This window comes from Oncorhynchus nerka, linkage group LG15 (genome assembly GCF_034236695.1).
Source record: "Oncorhynchus nerka isolate Pitt River linkage group LG15, Oner_Uvic_2.0, whole genome shotgun sequence".
NCBI classification, from domain to species: domain Eukaryota; kingdom Metazoa; phylum Chordata; class Actinopteri; order Salmoniformes; family Salmonidae; genus Oncorhynchus; species Oncorhynchus nerka.
The window spans coordinates 36,765,779-36,785,911 of record NC_088410.1 but is presented as its reverse complement, the minus strand read 5'-3'; the positions used below and the strand labels follow the sequence as shown (position 1 = coordinate 36,785,911).

General features: G+C 43.3%; 1 protein-coding gene across 1 annotated transcript; it reads left to right on the top strand.

Annotated features, from left to right (window-relative positions):
• Nucleotides 1-1,236: 1,236 nt before the first annotated feature.
• Nucleotides 1,237-15,722, top strand: LOC115142599 (signal recognition particle subunit SRP68-like). Its single transcript, XM_029682174.2, has 16 exons — nucleotides 1,237-1,634; nucleotides 1,984-2,050; nucleotides 2,168-2,296; nucleotides 2,519-2,714; nucleotides 3,008-3,090; nucleotides 3,391-3,500; nucleotides 3,717-3,799; nucleotides 4,030-4,170; nucleotides 9,924-10,022; nucleotides 10,238-10,299; nucleotides 10,534-10,687; nucleotides 11,689-11,783; nucleotides 12,028-12,157; nucleotides 12,788-12,863; nucleotides 13,062-13,114; nucleotides 14,042-15,722. Exons 1-16 carry the CDS (start codon nucleotides 1,547-1,549, stop codon nucleotides 14,267-14,269), a joined length of 1,794 nt encoding a protein of 597 aa, XP_029538034.1. The 5' UTR covers nucleotides 1,237-1,546; the 3' UTR covers nucleotides 14,270-15,722.
• Nucleotides 15,723-20,133: the final 4,411 nt, after the last annotated feature.

The window sequence follows — 20,133 nt, the reverse complement described above, 5'->3', positions numbered from 1 at the left end:
TACTTTGTGCATGACACAAGTCATTTTTCCCAAAATTTGTTTACAGACAGATTATTTCACTTATAATTCCCTGTATCACAATTCCAGTGGGTCAGGAGTTTACATACACTAAATTGACTGTGCCTTGAAACAATTTGCAAAATTCCAGAAAATTATGTCATGGCTTTAGAAGCTTCTGACATTATTTGAGTCATTTGGAGGTGTACCTGTGGATGTATTTCAAGGCCTACCCTCAAACTCAGTGCCTCTTTGCTTGACATAATGGGAAAATCAAAAGAAATCAGCCAAGACGTTAGAAAAAAATGGTAGACCACAAGTCTGGTTCATCCTTGGGAGCAATTTCCAAACGCCTGAAGGTACCACATTCATCTGTACAAACAAAAGTACGCAAGTATAAACACCATGGGACCACGCAGCCGTCGTACCGCTCAGGAAGGAGACGCGTTCTGTCTCCTAGAGATGAACGTACTTTGGTGCGAAAAATGCAAATCAATCCCAGAACAACAGCAAAGGACCTTTTGAAGATGCTGGAGGAAACGGGTACAAAAGTATCTATATCCACAGTAAAATGAGTCCTATACCTATATACCTGAAAGGCCACTCAACAAGGACGAAACCACTGCTACAAACCGCCATTAAAAAAAGCCAGACTACGGTTTGCAACTGCACATGAGGGCAAATATTGTACTTTTTGTAGAAATGTCCTCTGGTCTGATGAAACAAATATAGAACTCTTTGGCCATAATGACCATCGTTATGTTTGGAGGAAAAAGGGGGAGGCTTGCAAGCCGAAGAATACCATCCCAACCGTGAAGCACGGGGTGGCCACATCATTATGTGGGGGTGCTTTGCTGCAGGAGGGAGTGGTGAACTTCCCAAAATAGATGGCATCATAAGGGTGGAAAATGATGTGGACATATTGAAGCAACATCACCAGAAAATAGATGTGGTGGCAGCTGCAGAGAAGTATTTGACTTTAGAATATATATATATATATATACTTCAGAAGAGTTACAGGGTGTGTTGAGTGGTGTTCAGTCCTCCCAGGCTGTTGGCATGGTGCAGGAGTTGATAGGGTCAAGGTAGTGGAATGGCGTCTTGGGGTTTTAATGAGTCTAGGATTAGTGTGAAGGATGTTTTTTTTGTTTTACAAAGTATCATGTATTTATATTATAGTCCAGTTGGAGGCGGTAATGCAGCATATCGGAAGCCACCCGCCGTTACACTCAGAAGAAGAAGATGGTGGTGTACGCTTATCTTGGCAAATTAGAAAATGCTCACTGACAGGGATGTAAACGAATGTGTGCAAAACATTTTAGAGAAATTAGCTTTTTGTGCGTATGGAACATTTCTGGGATCTTTTGTTTCAGCTCATGAAACATGGGACTAACACTGTTACGTTTATATTTTTGTTGAATGTTATAAGCGTTATTGGACTGTTTTGAATCGTGTATTTCGCTATTGTTGCGTGTCATGTGTATTAAAACGTTGTCTACTTCCGGTGCATTTTTTCGGGTCTGTTTGGACGTGTGCTACTAGTAGAAAAATGGCCTCCGACAAGCAAAATGAAGGGAAAATATTACCTATGGACGAGAATAAAGAAAATGCAACGGAAGATGGAATAGGACTGGAGAGTATCCTTTCTAAAGCTATATAGCTGACCCGGGACCAATATTTGATTTAGCGACACCAGTATGTTTTGGTGGAGGTGGGCTTCCATAACTAACGTTAGTTGGCTAACGTAATGTCGGAAGGCTAGCGCTAAGTGTCATTAGAAAAGCGGTTTACAGATGTCATTAGAATATTGCTAAAATCATGTGTATTTAAGTAAATTAACATTGTCAACTTGCTACATACATCACATAATTCAAAACCACTGCTAAAGTACAGCTACTCTGGCTTTTCTAATTCTTCACTGTGTATGTAGCTAGCTTTAGGTTCCTGTGTGAATGTAGTAGACTGGCCCTTAACGCATACTTGCAGTTCTCCAGATCATCAAGGATTCCCAGCAACAACATGGCTTGCGACACGGGGATTATCAAAGATACAGGTGAGATGGAGGACTGGACTATGGCAGTGAATGGGTGTTTGACAACCACAGATCATACCTTATGGTTGGCTAATAGTTTCACACTAAAATTCACCCATGTTTTTCTCTCTGTCCTAGGGGATACTGCTCCCGGCGCTTGCGTCGTCTGCGCAAGACCCTGGGCTTCAAGTGCGGCAACAGGCACAAGTTCACTGGGAAGAAAGTGACTGTCGAGATGCTTTCTGACAACCGGTACTCTGACAACAGGTAATAGTACCCGATCCCATTCTTACAACAGTATTAAAGTACAACTGGATTTACAATCCAAATACTTAATGCATGAAACCTGCCAGCAACCATCATTCTGTTCTAGAACTACAATCAAAATACTCATCATCATGCATGGAGTGCCCAGAGAGGCAACAAAATAGTGGCCCGCACAAGTTGGCCCAAGTCCCTTGAATACAACAAATCCCATTCCCCTTTTAGGTATCTACTGCTGGTACTGATGGAGGCTGAGAGGGCGTGGAGCTATGCCATGCAGCTGAAGCAGGAGGCCAACACAGAGCCCCGCAAGCGCTTCCACCTGCTGTCCCGCCTGCGGAAGGCCGCCAAACATGGAGAGAGGCTGGAGAAGCTGTGTGAGAGCCCTCGTGTGGATGCCAAGACCAAACTGGAAGCACAGGTAGAGTAATGCCCTGACCTGGAGAGTCCGTGACTTTCCCTATTGTTTCACCTTCATTTATTTCAACATGGGGTTCAAATGCTGTTGAAGTGAAGTAACAATTGAACTGAAACTAATATTTGAAGACAAATATTTATCAGTTGAGGAACCAACATTATGGCAGCTGGGTGTGTCCATGGCAGCTGGGCATGTCCTGGAGGAAAGGGCACTTCAGGGCCCTGTCTTTCTAACCCAGCCGGAAATAGCTGCTGATGACCTCTGAATAAGTAATAATGAATGCAACTTGTCTGCAGGCCTACACCTCCTACCTGAGTGGCATGGTGCGCTTTGAGCTGCAGGAGTGGAAGGCTGCCACGGAGGCCTTCAACAAGTGCAAGTGAGTCTGACCCCACTCTACTACCGAAATGCCTAAAGTGTGGCCCCTTTTGTTTGCTGAGCTTTTGATGGAGAGTATTACGATCGTCATTTCACATGGGGCATATGAGGCTTTAACAATGTAGGCTACATTGTTTGTTGACAGATGTCAAGTTGTCTGATGTTAACGAGCGGCACCTAAGTGTAGGCGTATGCTTAACATATCCAAACGCATTCAGCATACAGCTGTATTCCCGGACCACCACCTTGCTACTTGTGAACTATAGAAAATTCCATGTAACTGTATTGTAACCTCCCTCAGGACAATCTATGAGAAGCTGGCCAGTGCCTTTACTGAGGAGCTGGCAGTGCTGTATCACCAGCGTGTGGAGGAGATCTCGCCCAACATCCGCTACTGTGCTTACAACATCGGTAGGCGTCACACACAGCCCGTCGCTCACATTGACAGTGGATTGCACTTTTAATAAGCATTCACACATGCACACCTCTCATATCGAGGAAATCGCACACGTCTGTGCGTTCTACAGCTTCTCTTTCCCACACCCTCGCACCGAACACGCACCCACACACAACCCGTTCCCGTTCAGTTGACTGGTAGTGAACAATCCTACTTCCTTCTGACCCCAGGTGACCAGAACGCCATGAATGAGCTGATGCAGATGAGGCTCAGTGCAGGAGGAGGAGGAGGCATGATGGCTGAGAAACTAGAGGTCAGTGTGTGTGGTCCCTCTCACTGTAAAACACATAGTAACAACTACTTTACTACTGGAGAGTATGGCCATAAATCTATGTTTTACTCTTTAGTGTAGAGAAAATCCCTTTGTTCCATTGGCAATGTATCGGGTCTGTGTTCTATCTTTTTCAGTAGTAGGCTAATGTGGATGTTGGAACAGACCTGTCTTATGTTGCATACTGTTGAATGGTTGTGGTATTGTTCCAGGCCCTGATCACACAGACGAGAGCCAAGCAGGCAGCCACCATGAGCGAGGTGGAGTGGCGAGGCCGAACGGTGCCCGTCAAGATCGACAAGGCCCGCATCTTCCTGCTGGGCCTGGGTGACAACGAGGCCGCCATCGCCCAGGTCAGTGACCCTACCAGGGGACTAGTCACGTTTTCACGGTACTGAGCCAAGCAGAACTTGACTGGGCTGGCCTGGGTTTCGCATCCTCCGCAGTTGCTAGAACTGTGAAAAGAAAATGTCAGAGCCGGCACAGTACGGGACAGGTCAGAATGATGCTGTTAAAAGCAGGGGTTGACATTAACGCTTGTCCGGGACAACCAACAACAAAAAGTCGGACAAGCAGAATATAGATTTAAGTTGTCTGACTAGACAAATAAATAATTCACACATCAAAATATCGAACAATTACTCGGGTTAGAAGTAGGTCTTTCCCAATCTCTGCAGAGCACATCGGAGTATAATTATTGCATTTACAGGCATGAGCAGTCTTTCAATCACCTGCGGTTGCAAGCTCCGCTTTTGAGATCACCCTGTGCATATTTGTTTGTTCCAGCAAACAGGGTTCGTACTGTCATCAGACGTGTACATTACCTGTGCCAGTGGGCCGTTGCCCGAGAGAGACATTGCAACAGCAGCAGGTAGCCTTTTAAAATAATGAGAAACAGACTAACCAGATGTCCAGTTTAAAACATATTGTATAGTCGTCTTGGTAGTTAACTATTTAGCTATTAGCATGTGTTAGTGTCATGTCCCAAACCTTCCACCAGCGCCCTGGTGAATAACTTGTTACATGGCCTTGTGAGCGTTCATCAACTGCGTAGTTGTTGAGCGGCTGCGTTAATACACCAATGCTGCATACACCGGTTGCAAAAGTCGTCTCTTTGGGAGCTGAGACATAAATCTGACACTGTTGGAAAGCTGCGGTTTCCGCTCTATTCAATATTGGCCAGGTAATTCTGACATCTGTCAGAATGTGTATGAACCCTGAATAAACCAACTATCTTCTTTGAAAGTGTTTCTTTGCTTCTTACAACATGCAGATCAGTCACCTATTTTGGCCTATAACTTGAGCCTTCAGACAAGTAAAGAATCTGTCCTAATTGTCCGTTGGACAAGTGGCCAAAAGAAACCTGTTCATGTCAAGCCCTGAAAAGGGTTTTGCTGTTTTGCTTGGACACCTCTGCTTCGTTATGGGCTAGTGGGATGAAGCTGCAGGGCCGGTAGTTAACTTATGAGCCGCGTGAACAAGGATGCCTTTTGAACTAATGGAACTAGAGAAACTGTTGGTGAACTAGGGGGCCAGTGAACAGGGGTTTAGTGGTGCAGCCTAGTCAGTGCTCGGTTTCTCTAGCGATATCGAGCTGTTATCAACCAGTCTGCAGGGAGAGGTTATCCTCAAGGCAGGTCAGGAGTCCAACGGTGGCTATCATCACATGTAGTTCACCTTGGGTCTCAGTAGGTGGCGTTCGCTCCACTACAGCTCTCTGACATGTGTCTATTGTCAGACTCTTCTTACCTTCCCTGTTGGGCTTCCTGGAGGCCTACCTCTCCATCCCTGCGGCCACACCCGTCACACCCACCTGCACTAGGCTCTGGCATGCTGCCACTCGTGCTGTCAAACTGCATTCTCTGCATAGCAACCCACACACTCACATGGCTACACCCATCAGCCCTAGTCTCTATGGACAGACTAGCATCGGAGCTAAATGGTTATCAGTTTGGGAGTGGGATTATCATTTGTGTTAGATGTAGCAGAGCATTACATGTAATTTTGCTTACACTTTTGAAGTAAGGCTGAATTTGGGTCTGGTCAGAAATTCCCCTCATACCTGTCCTCAACCGTCTGTATCCAAATGTGCTTTTTGAATTGAGGGCTAACAGTTTATGCACTTCAGTCCTTAATTGATATGTCAGTCAATGATTCTGTTACGTTTATGGAAGGTACCATTTGATGTGGGGAACACAAGGGTTCAGAAATAGTTGGACCATAATACCTTTCCCCCTATGGCTGCCTCTACTTCTACACTCCCCTGTATCTACCTCAGTTGTCTAAAGTTATGGCCCATTTTTATACAGAGCGATTGGTTACGTCTGCTATACCAATCACAACCCTCCTTTTACTTGTGTCGTTGCACATCCTGCAAATCACCAGTAGAACGTGATAATTTTGAATCCATTTTCACATTCACGTTGTTGGGTATGCTTACGAACTCTAAAAGAAGCAGAGTTCCCACTCTGGAACTCTGATATGCCTGTAGAGTATATTATGTTCAACAATTATATAGAAAATCAAAACATTTCAATATTCATGTTTATATATATTTCAATATTCATAAAAGTTATGACCATTAAAATACTACTCTTATTACAGAGCAAGCCGTAAAGCTTCATTTGACGTACATTTTTGCTTTGTAGCTCACAAATGAAACTTTATGGAATCTTAAAAGGAGGCCTAGGTAAGGTCAATGTCATATGGCAATTTTAATTATTTCAGATTTTATGCATTTTATATTTCACATTTGTGTCTGTCAACAATCATTCATCCATAGGACTTCTGTGGATTACATTTAGTAAAAATCCCCCAAATCATGTTTTTTTTTTTTTTGTCTGGGTTTCGTGTGGGATCCCTCAACCATTCCAACGGAACTGCCATTTAAGGCCATGCACAATCCCTAGGGGACATACTGAAGAGGGATGCACCATCCCTCCTTCTTTCTCTCCCTCTATGAAAAGCACAGAAGATACCAGACTGGTTCTCCCAGTCCTGTTAGGGGCTAGGCGTTGCCAGGGTGGTGGCACGAGTGAATGTCTCACCACAATACACCCTCCCCACATGCTGCATGGGTAGGAGTGAATGTTACTTCATAGTCTGCCCAAAAACCAATTTGTGTTAAAGGGCAACTCTCATAAATGTTCAGCCTCATTTTCATTATCTCCAGCACAATACCGTTGTTTACATATGTGAAAATGGTGCATTTCTACGTTTTGTCGAACAATATATAATGTTAAGACGTTCTACCCAATGACATTATCAAAAGTTTCATTTGAAAAACACTGATTTTCAGACACTGATTAGTGATGTGGGGAGCAAGAAAATACCATCTCTCTGGCTAGAAACTCGTTGCAGGTTTTAAAAATGCATATATATATTTTATCCTAACTTGTGATGTCACAAGATATGTTTCCATCCAATTGGTGACAGATTTTGATGCGGATATTCCAAATTCCACAAAACTGACTTCCAAAAATCAGTGCGTGATGACGTAGTGCACACAATGTACTTTTTCTCTTAAGTTCATGTACCTAAAAAAAAAAAATTCAATGCGTTTCCAACGCGTTTTCAACTCGATAGTTTTGTCACAAACTGTTGCGTTAAATAGCAAATGTCCCTACTCTGGTCAGATACAGTGCGTAGGGCTGGGCGTTATCCAGATTTCCAAAGTCCTACTGTTTCTGTACCATACTGGGGTATACGGTCTTCACGCAAGTGCACACAAGGGGTGATGTATAATGTTTTAAGTAGTTATACATTTTTTGCACACACAGCAATTTAGGCAATCGAGATCTTGATCATGGAAAGGATTAAATGTCTCTGCTGTAACCAAGAAGCTTGATCTTGACTTCTAGCCACTAGATGTCAAGTTGGCAAACCAAATGCATAGCTGGAGCCCGTAGCTGGATATCATTTATTTGGCACGTATTCGATATGTAGTTATTATTATAAGCAGTGGCGTAGTGCACCCTCGTACATAAAAAACATTTAAACAATGTGGGTGCGTGCTAAGCCACTGTTTATAACGAAATCTAAGATGTGTCAAATTATATCCAGCTAAGGGCTCCAGCTATGCATTTGGTTTGCTTATTATTCTTTTTAAATGGTATTAAAATACGGCCAAAGCCTAACAGTGCGGGTAGGCTACTTAACATAATGCCGCTATTAAGAGCGAGGAATATCTTTCATTGCCAAACGGCAGTCAAGCATCGATCAGCATGTCACCAGAATAAGACCCTCGATATTTATTGGAAAGGAGCATCAAGATCACCGTGCACTTTCACCACCCTGTGAAGTTCATCATAAATGATTTCATTTGTAGCCTAGCCTACTAAACTGCATTGTTTCCCGGAGTTGTAGTGGGAGGACGACTCCAATATGATTATAATGTCTATTTGTGCTTTAAGGAGTTTCCACCACCATTTCTCGAATAATTCATCTTACCGACACACAAAGATTCCACCGTGTCGAATGAACGTTGTCTTTCAGCATTTATAAAATTGTACTGTAACCATCGGTTTCCATCACAGCTGTTGTGATTTAAAAATGTTTTATATACATTATTTTACTCGCATTTCTGGATGGAAACGTGCTTAATGATAAGCATTTACTTTAGGACGTTTTTATATTTTTAACCACAGATCATATAAATGTGCCGTTTTCAAGTATGTAGACACTGGTATGGTGCTGGAGATTATGAATCCGTCAAGTATGTAGACACTGGTATGGTGCTGGAGATTATGAATCCGTCAAGTATGTAGACACTGGTATGGTGCTGGAGATTATGAATCCGTCAAGTATGTAGACACTGGTATGGTGCTGGAGATTATGAATCCGTCAAGTATGTAGACACTGGTATGGTGCTGGAGATTATGAATCCGTCAAGTATGTAGACACTGGTATGGTGCTGGAGATTATGAATCCGTCAAGTATGTAGACACTGGTATGGTGCTGGAGATTATGAATCCGTCAAGTATGTAGACACTGGTATGGTGCTGGAGATTATGAATCCGTCAAGTATGTAGACACTGGTATGGTGCTGGAGATTATGAATCCGTCAAGTATGTAGACACTGGTATGGTGCTGGAGATTATGAATCCGTCAAGTATGTAGACACTGGTATGGTGCTGGAGATTATGAATTTGAGGTTTTTAAAAAAGGACAATTCTGCCACTTTTTAAAGTGGAACGCTCCCAAATCATTCCCCGCCATGTTTTAGCGCTTTAATGATTGCTTAAGTGTTTTTGGCAACTAAAGAGAAGACCCTGGGGAATCCTCAGATTTACTTTGTCTCACAAGCATGTACACCAATTCGTCAGAGGATAAGATGCGGCAACATAATTTAAGATCGGATGGATTTGTCAGCAGGGGAATATATAACAAACATATTTTATTAGCAATTTTTTATTTAATATGGCCACTGCCAGGACGTTCTAACTAGGACATATGAGTCATTGACGATACTGTAATATTTCTGACTCCATCTTCTGAAATGACTGACATGTTTCATAAACAATATAAATCGCAACACTTGGCTGCCTCCCAAACCTACAAGTTAGCCTACTGTAACGTACACAATAAGCCTGTGTTACATCTTGGTGTCATGAACAACCAGGCTTCTCTTTGACATCAGTCCTGAGCTACAGTAACTCTAGGAATTTACCTTTTACAGGAATGTCTACAGCAACCTGCTCTGCTGTGTACGTTTGTCTCCCAGTCACAGCCTTACCCAAGACCTACTTGAGCTTTTACGCTAATATTTACATTTGCATGATTTAATCTGATTCGTACTGTAAGTAAGGCTCCATTTCAGGCAACCATTTCAAGTATGAAAACGTTTGTGAGTCAAATGCAGCCGTAGCTATTTTCATGGTATTTCAGCTGTTTTGTTTCATATTATCGCACAAAGAAATACGAATCCCATAACCCAGCATCAGTACCCACAGGCATAGGGAAGGTCTCTCTTGCTTATGCCTCGTGTCCTCTATCCTCATGTCCTTCTCAATACCCATTGGTGGAGAAGGTCAGGGGAGGTATCTATGGAATAATGAATTCATATTCTGTGTCATATTCATACTGGATCACCATTTGTCGCCCACAGGCAGCCAATGAGGAGACCAAGGAACGTCTGTACGAGACCCTACTAGCCGAGTGCAGAGACACCATCCAGGCTGTGAGAGAGGAGCTGAAGACTGAAGCGGTAAGTATGACTGACTGACTGACACTGAAAAGGTTACAGACATGACAGTTAGGGTTACGAACTGACCGGGGTTCACGTTGATACTTGGCTTTACGGACCTGACGTAGTGAAGTTCATAGGATAAACAGTAACGTGAGTAGTAGTGACAAAGTCTGGTACAATCCTTGACCCGATCTGTTTATGGGTAAATGCTCCCTGACTGTTCAACTCTGCAGAAGCAGCGAGAGAGATCTGATGAAGCCAGTGGCAAGGTGTCCAACCTGCAGTTCCTGCACAGGTAAGAGAGGTCATTCTGTCTGTCTGACATTTGTCAGAGGATGCAAGACGCATGGTGACCCCTATCTCCTCCCCGCATCCTCAACCGTATTGGAGGAGAAGGTCCGAGGTCCCTCTCCTCAGACTGTCTTCTCCGATGCATTTTGATTAGATGAGAAATGCAAGCAAATATGAATTAAGAGCCTATCTGTACATGGAATCAGTCTTTGACCTGTGTTTGTGCCCCTCCCCATAGCTACCTGACCTACATCAAGCTGTGGACGGTGGTGAAGAGGAACGAGAGCATGGCCCACATGCTGCAGGCCAAGCTGAAGGAGCCGCAGATGGACGAAAACAAACGGGGCCCTCGCCCCCAGGACCTCATCCGCCTGTACGACATCATCCTCCAGGTACAAACACACACCTGGGTCGTGTACAGTAGCCATGAAACGGAAGACACCCGAGTAAAACAGGGCGATGCTACCTGAGGTTGTCCAATAAACTGTTTTTATTTTTCTGTTAAAACGTTTTGCTGTTGTGCGCACTAATGAATACACCTCTGATAACACAACACCATGTCACATTACATTGTCATCTCTGGCACATTCCCAATGTCTGTGTCCTTGTTATCTCATAATGTTACAGTAATTGATAGTGAAACTGAATGGTTTGATATTTTCCTGCTTCATAACCACAAAACACCCAAACCACTCTATTTACTCAGCATACCCAGGATCAAGTCCAAGAACTATACTGAACAAAAATATAAACGCAACATGTAAAGTGTTGGTTTCATGAGCTGAAATAAAAGATCCCAGAAATGTTCCACAGGCACAAAAAGCTTATTTCTCTCAAATTTTGAGAACAAGGTTGTTTACATCCCTGTTAGTGAGCATTTCTCCTTTGCCAAGATAATCCATTCACCCAACAGGTGTGCAGATCAAGAAGCTGATTAAACTGCATGATCATTATACAGGTACACCTTGTTCTGGGGACAATAAAAGCCACTTTAAAATGAGCAGTTTTGTCGCGTGACACAATGCCACAGATGTCTCAGGTTTTGAGGGAGCGCACAATTGGCATACTGACTGCAGGAATGTCCGCCAGAACTGTTGCCAGAGATTTTGTTCATTTCTCTACCATAAGCCGCATCCAACGTCACTTTAGAAAATGTGTCAGTATGGCCAACCGGCCTCACAACCACCGACCACGTGTAACCACGCCAGCCCAGGACTTCCACATCCGACGTCTTCACCTGCGGGATCGTCTGAGGGGGTGCCCGCCATTCAACCCTAATGTTAAGCCCGTAGAAATAGGATGTTTCTTTCTGACACATTCTATTTCTATGGTTAAGCCTCTACCAGTGAGTCAGCTTATCCTTGTTGATGTTGCCTCATGACTGTTTCTACAGAGTCTGGCTGAGCTGTCCACCCTGCAGGGGCTGGAGGAAGATCACACCTTCCAGAAGGAGGTGGCCCTCAAGATGCTGGTCTACAAGGCCTACAGGTCAGAGCTCACACGACGGAGGACACACACACACACACACACACTCCCACAGGTGTTTCTTCATAGCCTTGATGTATAAGCTAGTAAAGAAATGGCGCAAACTTACATACATACATACTTGCATACATGCACGCACGCACGCACGCACAGTTGCTGGCATAACCCCTGCTGTTCAAGTGTTTCTGAGTCGCCTCTGCCAGAACAGAAACATACAGTCACTAACATCCCCCTCTCTCTCCCCCAGGTGTTTCTTCATAGCCCAGTCGTACGTGCTGGTGAAGAAGTGGAGCGAGGCTCTGGTCCTGTATGAGCGGGTCCTGAAGTACGCCAAGGAGGTCCAGTCCAAGGCTAAGAGCCTCAACAACAGCCTCAAGGTAACAGACACTGACCCCTGACCTATAACCGTTGACCCCCTGACTGTGGCCAGTATGTAAACTTAAATTTTTAGCATGCAGGTAACTGCCAAAATAAAGGAAACACCAACATAAAGTGTCTTAATAATAGGGCGTTGGGCCACCACGAGTCACAACTGCTCCAATGCACCTATGCATGGCATCGATTCTGCAAGTGTCTGGATCTCTATTGGAAGGATGTGACACCGTTCTTCCATGAAATTCCATCATTTGGTGTTTTATTGATGGTGGTGGAAAAACGCTGTCTCAGGTGCCGCTCCAGAAACTCCCATACGTGTTCAACTGTGTTGACATCTGGTGACGGCCATGACGCATGGTTTACATCGTTTTCATAGAACCATTCAGTAACCACTCGTGCCACTTGGATGGGGCCATTGTCATCCTATGGGGGGCATAGTCATGATAGCCAAAATAAGGGCCTTCCCAGTATTTTTATACATGACCCTAAGAATAATTAACTCGGTACACCTGCTTTCAATATACTTAGTATCCCTCATTTATTCAAGTGTTTCCATTATTTTGGCAGGTACCTCTACTGTGGGACTGTCTAAAGGTGTCTTTGCCTAATGTATCTGTCTCCCTTGCCTAAAGGATCTGCCTGATGTGCAGGAGCTGATCACAGAGGTCAACGCTGAGAAATACTCGCTTCAGGCGGCGGCCATCTTAGGTGGGTACCTGACTTGCAATGGCAGCCATTTTGTTTCTATAGGGTAATAACCTTACCTGGGTTAACCAACTTTGTATTTGACTTTTCTGCTTGACTTGTCATTGTTGTGACCTGACTGGTGTGCGTTTATAAGATCTGAGGTCTCTGTTTTATTTTGCCTCTGCGTTGTGAAGCTGAGGGTGTGTGTTTGTATTTTAGACACGGAGGATGCTCCTGAAGCACCCTCTCAGCAGAAGGTGAAAGACAACACGGTAAGAACGAACAAAGTTAGCCTCCCACATTAAAAACAAAGTCTCACAGCTAACCACCCCCAATGTGCTTAGCCCTAACTCTAACCTCTCGTGGAAAGATTCTGCCTGTAATTACAGTGTTTGGGTTTTTCATCACTGGTTATTTGAACAGATCACCATTTCGCAGGTGTTGGCGTCTTTCAAGTTTCGGGAGGGGACATTCGGTCGTAACTTGCAAAGAGAGTGTGGAGCTCCTCGTTCCGCTCCATGTCCTAGCTTTTATTGATCTCTTAACGTTGAGCCAGATCTTTAATCGAGCAGCTCACCAATTAGTTCTGTGTTAACTGACTCCTCGGTACCTCCCAGGTTCCAGCCTTAACATTTTCTAGACTACTTTCAGATAATGGTGGAGTAAATGAAAAGTGTAGTATGTTAGTTGTGCAGTAGTGAGAGGAAGTGGTGTTGGGAATAGGAGTGTGCCTACCATGGATCATTGCCTTACGTGGGCCAGCCTGCGGGGAAAGAATACTCCCTGACCTGCCTCAGTCAATACAGGACAGGGCTGGAATGCTGCCGAGCAGACTGACACGGAAGAACGACAATGTTTGGGTGATGGGTGACCGATATCAGGAGGCCTCTGCCAGACGTACTATATGTCATTGTGTAATCCCACACAGGGTCGGGTTTCACTCTTAAATCTGTCATTGAAATGTCATGCTGCTGCTATCATGAGCAGTGTATGTCGACATGGCAGGTATTACGGTTGTTCACTACTGAACCTGGTGCTGGTTCATGAAAAATGACCTCTGCTTTGCATTGGAACCACAGCGTATGTTTTCTGCTAGCTGACAGACGAGCCAAACCTTACAAACCTTATGGTTCTAGTCATTTACATTTACAAGTCCCTGCTCTCTCTCTCATTTGTTTACCCCCCCTCCATCCATCCAGCCTCTGTGTGAACGTCTGGATACCTTCCACCTGGACCCCACCCTGGTGGGGAAGCAGCCCAACCTGGTCCAGTTCCCCCCTGACTTCCAGCCCATCCCCTGTAAGCCCCTCTTCTTTGACCTGGCTCTCAACCACGTGGCCTTCCCACCCCTCGAAGACAAAGTGGAACAGAAGGGCAAGGGCGGCCTGACCGGCTACATCAAGGGCATCTTCGGCTTCGGCAGCTAAATTGAGTCCCAGGCTTCCGTGAAGCCTTCAGGTTGGAAGCAGCCATGGGCCCCCATGATATTGATAAACGGGCTGAGTGGGTTTCTAGAAAACTTTCTCCACCTGAACTGTGGAAATAATGTCTGTGTCTGGAAATGGTACCCTGTTCCCTTGTGTAGTAGACAACTTGGTCAAAAGTAGTGCACTGCATAGGGTATAGAGCTCCATTTTGAAAGCTACCAGTTTGAGACTTCCATGTTCTAGAGGTTTCCAGGCCTTGTGTTTGTTGCCTTCAACAACCCCCAACACACTTTACAGAGGGAAACAAACCCAATTGACTTTTTTTTTAACTCTTAAAAGCGCCTTGATGTACTCAGTCTCGATGTCAGTATACAGGAGGGAGGGAGAGGAAGTGTTGTATCAATCACTATCAAAAAGGACAAACTGTATAAATGCAGGCACACAGGGTAAATCCGCGACCAAGTCTCATAACACGTTCATTTCTGATCGTGGTCATACTGTCTAAATTCTGTCACCTCTGTATTGCCTCAACTGTCTTATGACTGTAATATCTAGATTGTGAGACAAGTTCTCAATATAGAGAATAATATATCCGCCTGTCTTGTCCTGCACGCCGTTGTGGCACCAATACATCTCTGCATGGTTGACAGTTAACGACTAGACCTCAGGATTGAAATGGTCCTGTTAATTTCCTTATACAACAATGGGGTTCAGTGGCCAATAACTTTATATTCGGTCCAGGAAAGGACTCTATAATGTGTTTATATTCTCTAATGACATGACTTTTTAAAACATTTTATGTAAGTTCTGTGTGTGTCAAAAGACAGAATGACCTTTGAGGTCAAATGGGACTGCTTAGGATTCAGTTTGGCCTCACCCCCTGAAAGTCTAGGAGGCAGCGTTCATGAACTTCTGTCCAAAGCAACCCTAGTATGTCTAGAAATATTGTTTTAGTACACACTACTTCATTGTATCAGTTGGCTCCTATTCCAACAGGTTTTAAATGGGAGGGAGCGGCACCCTTTTTGAGTGGCTAACACCTCTTCCGCTTTTCCAGTACCAAAGCCAGTTCTGTAATCAAGAGCCTTTAGCTATTCAATGGACCTCCTATTTGCATTTGTCTATGATGACAAACCGTGTTCTACAGGTTGTCAATTTACCTTCTGTCCTCTCTTCAATCTAACTCTTTGTTTTCTCTTTAATTCGGGGTTATATAACTCTTATGCTTTTTATTTCAATTCATTTTTTTTTTTTCAACGTTGTCATGTATTAATAAACAGGATTTGGGTGATGATGCGTGTTGGAATGGTTTCACACATCACCCAAGATGCCTGAAAAATGAATTCTGTAAACTTGATTTGAAACTGAAGTGCAGTATTGAAAGAGAAAATTGTGAAATGGATCGTTTTCTGGCTTCTCATTTAAAAAAACGAGACATTTGCGGCAAACATGACCAGAGTTTGTCCTTTTTTCACTCATGCCTAACTTCTCTTGAATGTTTCAAGATGTTATAACTTGTCTTTTTGTCATTTTCACTTACTTTTTAGTTTGTGACTGATACCTACTTTATACTGTAGCTTAGCTTCAATTGACAACCTCAATCACACAGACTTTATAAGGCTGCTGTTTTTATAATTAATACTGCACGAGGGGGTGTGTTTTATGGCCGATATACCACGGCTTAAGGCTGTTAGGCGCATCGCGGAGTGCCTGGATACAATTGGATACAAGCCGTGGTATATCGGCCATAAACCACAAACCCCCGAGGTGCCTTATTGCTATAAATTGGTTACCAACTTAATTACATTTACATTTAAGTCATTTAGCAGACGCTCTTATCCAGAGCGACTTACAAATTGGTGCGTTCACCTTAAGACATCCAGTGGAACAGCCACTTTACAATAGTGCATCTAAATCTTTTAAGGGGGGGGAGAAGGATTACTTTATCCTATCCTAGGTATTCCTGAAAGAGGTGGGGTTTCAGGTGTCTCCGGAAGGTGGTGATTGACTCCGCTGTCCTGGCGTCGTGAGGGAGTTTGTTCCACCATTGGGGGGCCAGAGCAGCGAACAGTTTTGACTGGGCTGCGCGGGAACTGTACTTCCTCAGTGGTAGGGAGGCGAGCAGGCCAGAGGTGGATGAACGCAGTGCCCTTGTTTGGGTGTAGGGCCTGATCAGAGCCTGGAGGTACTGAGGTGCCGTTCCCCTCACAGCTCCGTAGGCAAGCACCATGGTCTTGTAGCGGATGCGAGCTTCAACTGGAAGCCAGTGGAGAGAGCGGAGGAGCGGGGTGACGTGAGAGAACTTGGGAAGGTTGAACACCAGACGGGCTGCGGCGTTCTAATTAATTAGTTAATTAGTTAACTAATTAGTTAATTAGAGCAGTAAATGTTTTGTCATACTCGTTGTATACGGTCTGATATACCACGGCTGTCAGCCAATCAGCATTTGGGGCTTGAACCACCCAGTTTTATAGAAGTGCTTTTGTCATTCCTACAGAAGCCTATTAGTGTAGTTTCATGATCATAGGCTCTTGTGTCAGGTGTGGGTGTGTGAGCAGCATGAGATGCCTGTGTTGGGTGTGTGTGTTTTTGTCCCAGGCAGGCGTACAGGTGCTACATGTTAACAACTTTCAAAGCTAATCAGCCTCCTCCCACCACCTAACGTTTTTTCCTTGATCCCTTATCGGTAACCAACAGCTGGACTCTGTCATCATAAGCCGGTATGTGCCTTCTACCATGCACACTTCAGACACCATGAAATGCATTCTAACCTCGTGGTATGGGTCATTTTGTGTGTTTGATACTAGCCCACGATCAGGAGTCATCATCAGTATTATGATGTACTGTTTGGTGAATCACTTTCCTTCTACTGTATACATCTATACAGGGTTATGTACGTCTATAAAATGGCTAATCACAATCCTACTGTGCGTTAAATTAGTTCATGGCACACCCCCGTATTAGGCTACATGTATTACACCATCGCTAAATTACACCCCTGTATACACAATCACACACACACACCTCTGTTTATTGTTTTCCCATGCACTCTTACTGCAAAAGTGTTGCCATAGGAAACTTGAGGTTGGCAGTTCCTCCAAGTTTCACCCATCTCTTGTGTTCCTTGTACTCCACCCAAACACCTACACGGTATGACAGCGTGACAACGGAGTTTTCCTAATGGTTATGACAAAGTCATGTGAGATGTGGTATGGCATCCATAAAAGGAAATTGACAACCCTGTCCATTGATAAAAGCAGCAATATTTTCCCCTCATGGCTATTCTTGAGGAAGGCTAATGTTGAGGGCATTACCAAAACACCTCAGGTAACACCTGAATTAGCAAAAACAGTGACGGTTATAATCAATCAATAGGCAAATAATAGCCTGGTTAAACCGAACTGAACATGATGTGACATCAGGTAAAACAATGGTCAGCACAATGTTCAGTCTAGTTCAACCAGGCTATAGGCAAATCATTCCTTAATGGTCCCAGTTGCTGTTTTATGACATGAGTAAAGTAATTTTATTTGGTTGTACATAAGTCGATACTTTACAAAAATATAAACGCAACATGTAAAGTGTTGATCCCATGTTTAATGAGTTGAAATAAAATATCCCAGAAATGTTCCATGCTGACAACCAGCTTATTTTTCTCAAATGTTGTGCACAAATTTGTTAACATCCCTGTTAGTGAGTATTTCTCCTTTGCCAAGATAATTCATCCACCTGATAGGTGTGGCATATCAAGAAGCTGATTAAACAGCTTGATCATTACACAGGTGCACCTTGTGCTGGGGACAAAAGGCCACTCTAAAATGTGCAGTTTTGTCACACAACACAATGCCACAGATGTTTTTGAGGGAGTGTGTAATTGGCATGCTGATTGCAGGTATGTCCACCAGAGCTGTTGCCAGAGAATTGAATGTACATTTTTCTACCATAAGCTGACTCCAACGTTGTTTTTGAGAATTTGGCAGTAAGTACAACCGGCCTCACAACCGCAGACCACGAGTAACCACTACCTGCGGATTGTATGAGACCAGCCACCTGGACAGCTGATGAAACTGGGGAGTCTTTCTGTCTGTAATAAAACCCTTTTGGGGAAAAAAATCTTTCTGATTCGCTGGGCTTGGCTTCCCAGTGGGTGGGCTTATGCCTTCCCAGGCCCACCCATGGCTGCGCCTCTGCCCAGTCATGGGAAATCCATAGATTAGGGCCTAATTAATTGACTGATTTCCTTATATGAACTGTAACTCAATAAAAGCGTTGAAATTTTTGCATGTTGCATTTATATTTTTTTTCAGTATAACATTTTTTAACTATTTAGATCAAATCTAAGGAAAATCAAACATTCAATAAATCTAAAGTTCAGTAAATAATAGTTAACTAAATCAAATAATCAAGGCAAACTAGGCAGATTAAACAAAAATCAAACGGCCGTAAAAAGAAATGGGGTAAATAATCTATCAACAATAAATAAACAAATCTGACTGTCCTTTCGCGGTATGGCATGAGTAACGGAAAAATGAAGGGGATGTGGCTGGCAAACCGATATTTAATTTCAGAATTGGTTCAAATTAGGATAAAGTTAGGGTCAGAATTAAGGGTTTGGTTAAGGTTGGGAATAAGTTAAGGGTCGGAAGCTATGTTTCCATTAACTTCTCCAGTGATTTGTCAACATTTAGAAAGTTTGCATAGAAAATAGATGCGACAATTGCCTGCTAATGTGCGTTTCCATTGAACTGTCTTGTGTCGATAAAAACAGCATTAATAAATTGTTGACAGCCTGTATGCCCTCCCAACTAGTACCTTCAAAATGATTCCGCAATTATCATTTATTCAAAAAACACAATTTCCATCACTATTTGTCGCAATAAAGAAAGACAAATCCGCCCCTGTCAAACAGATAAAACATTGTCGATCTTTAGAACATTTCTCCTACAGCTGCCTTTTCCATTACGTTTTTTTTTGTTGCAAAATTGCTATTGTCGAATAAACCTGAGTCAATGGAAACCTGCCTACTTTTGGATTTTCTCTAGTCTGGCGGTCAATGGGATGCTGGTCAGAAAAGTCCCCTTACTCTCACTTACAAACTTGTATGAGAACCATAAATATGAATACAAATGTTAAATGATGAGCCTAGTTTAGCCAAGGAGAATGCACTGAGCTGTATGGGGAGAAAGACGGGATCCTTCATGGACAGCCATGATTGGCTGAGATAATGGTTGGGTTAACCATACTGACTGTTGGTTGTGTGATTACATGTGAATTCTTAAAGAGATGGGTGGGGCTTAAGAGAGTGGGAACGATGCTGAATGAGCGTTCACAAAGAAGAGCTCCTTAGGAAGTGTGAAAATAATTTTCTCCTAAATGGGATAGCAAGTTTATCAACTTTCAAAGCAGCATAACTTTCCCATGTTTACTCCAACAGTGTATGAAATGCATTTTGAAGCTTTGTATAAAATGTAAAAAACTAAAGGAAGGTCACTTAAATTTGACATAAGCCCCCATAGAGAAATCTGATCACATTTGTGACAGTTTAGCTTGGTTGAAGCCCACTGTAAGGAATATGTACCGGTAATGTATATAACAGACCCAATTTTCTGATGGTATGTGTAAAAGACCATTTCTCTGTTGGAGACATTCTAACATTCTGAACTTTGATTCAGAAAAATGCTTGTTGCTTTTTAAATTCAATGTAATACTTGGAAATGGATTGTGTTACAACAGGGATCATCACACAGTAAACCATCTATCTGCCGGGGGCCAATTGTTTTTTTCTTGAGCTGATGGTCGGGCGGCCAGAACATAATTACAAATCATTTATAAACTGCAAATCGACCGCAAGAAGCCCAAACAGA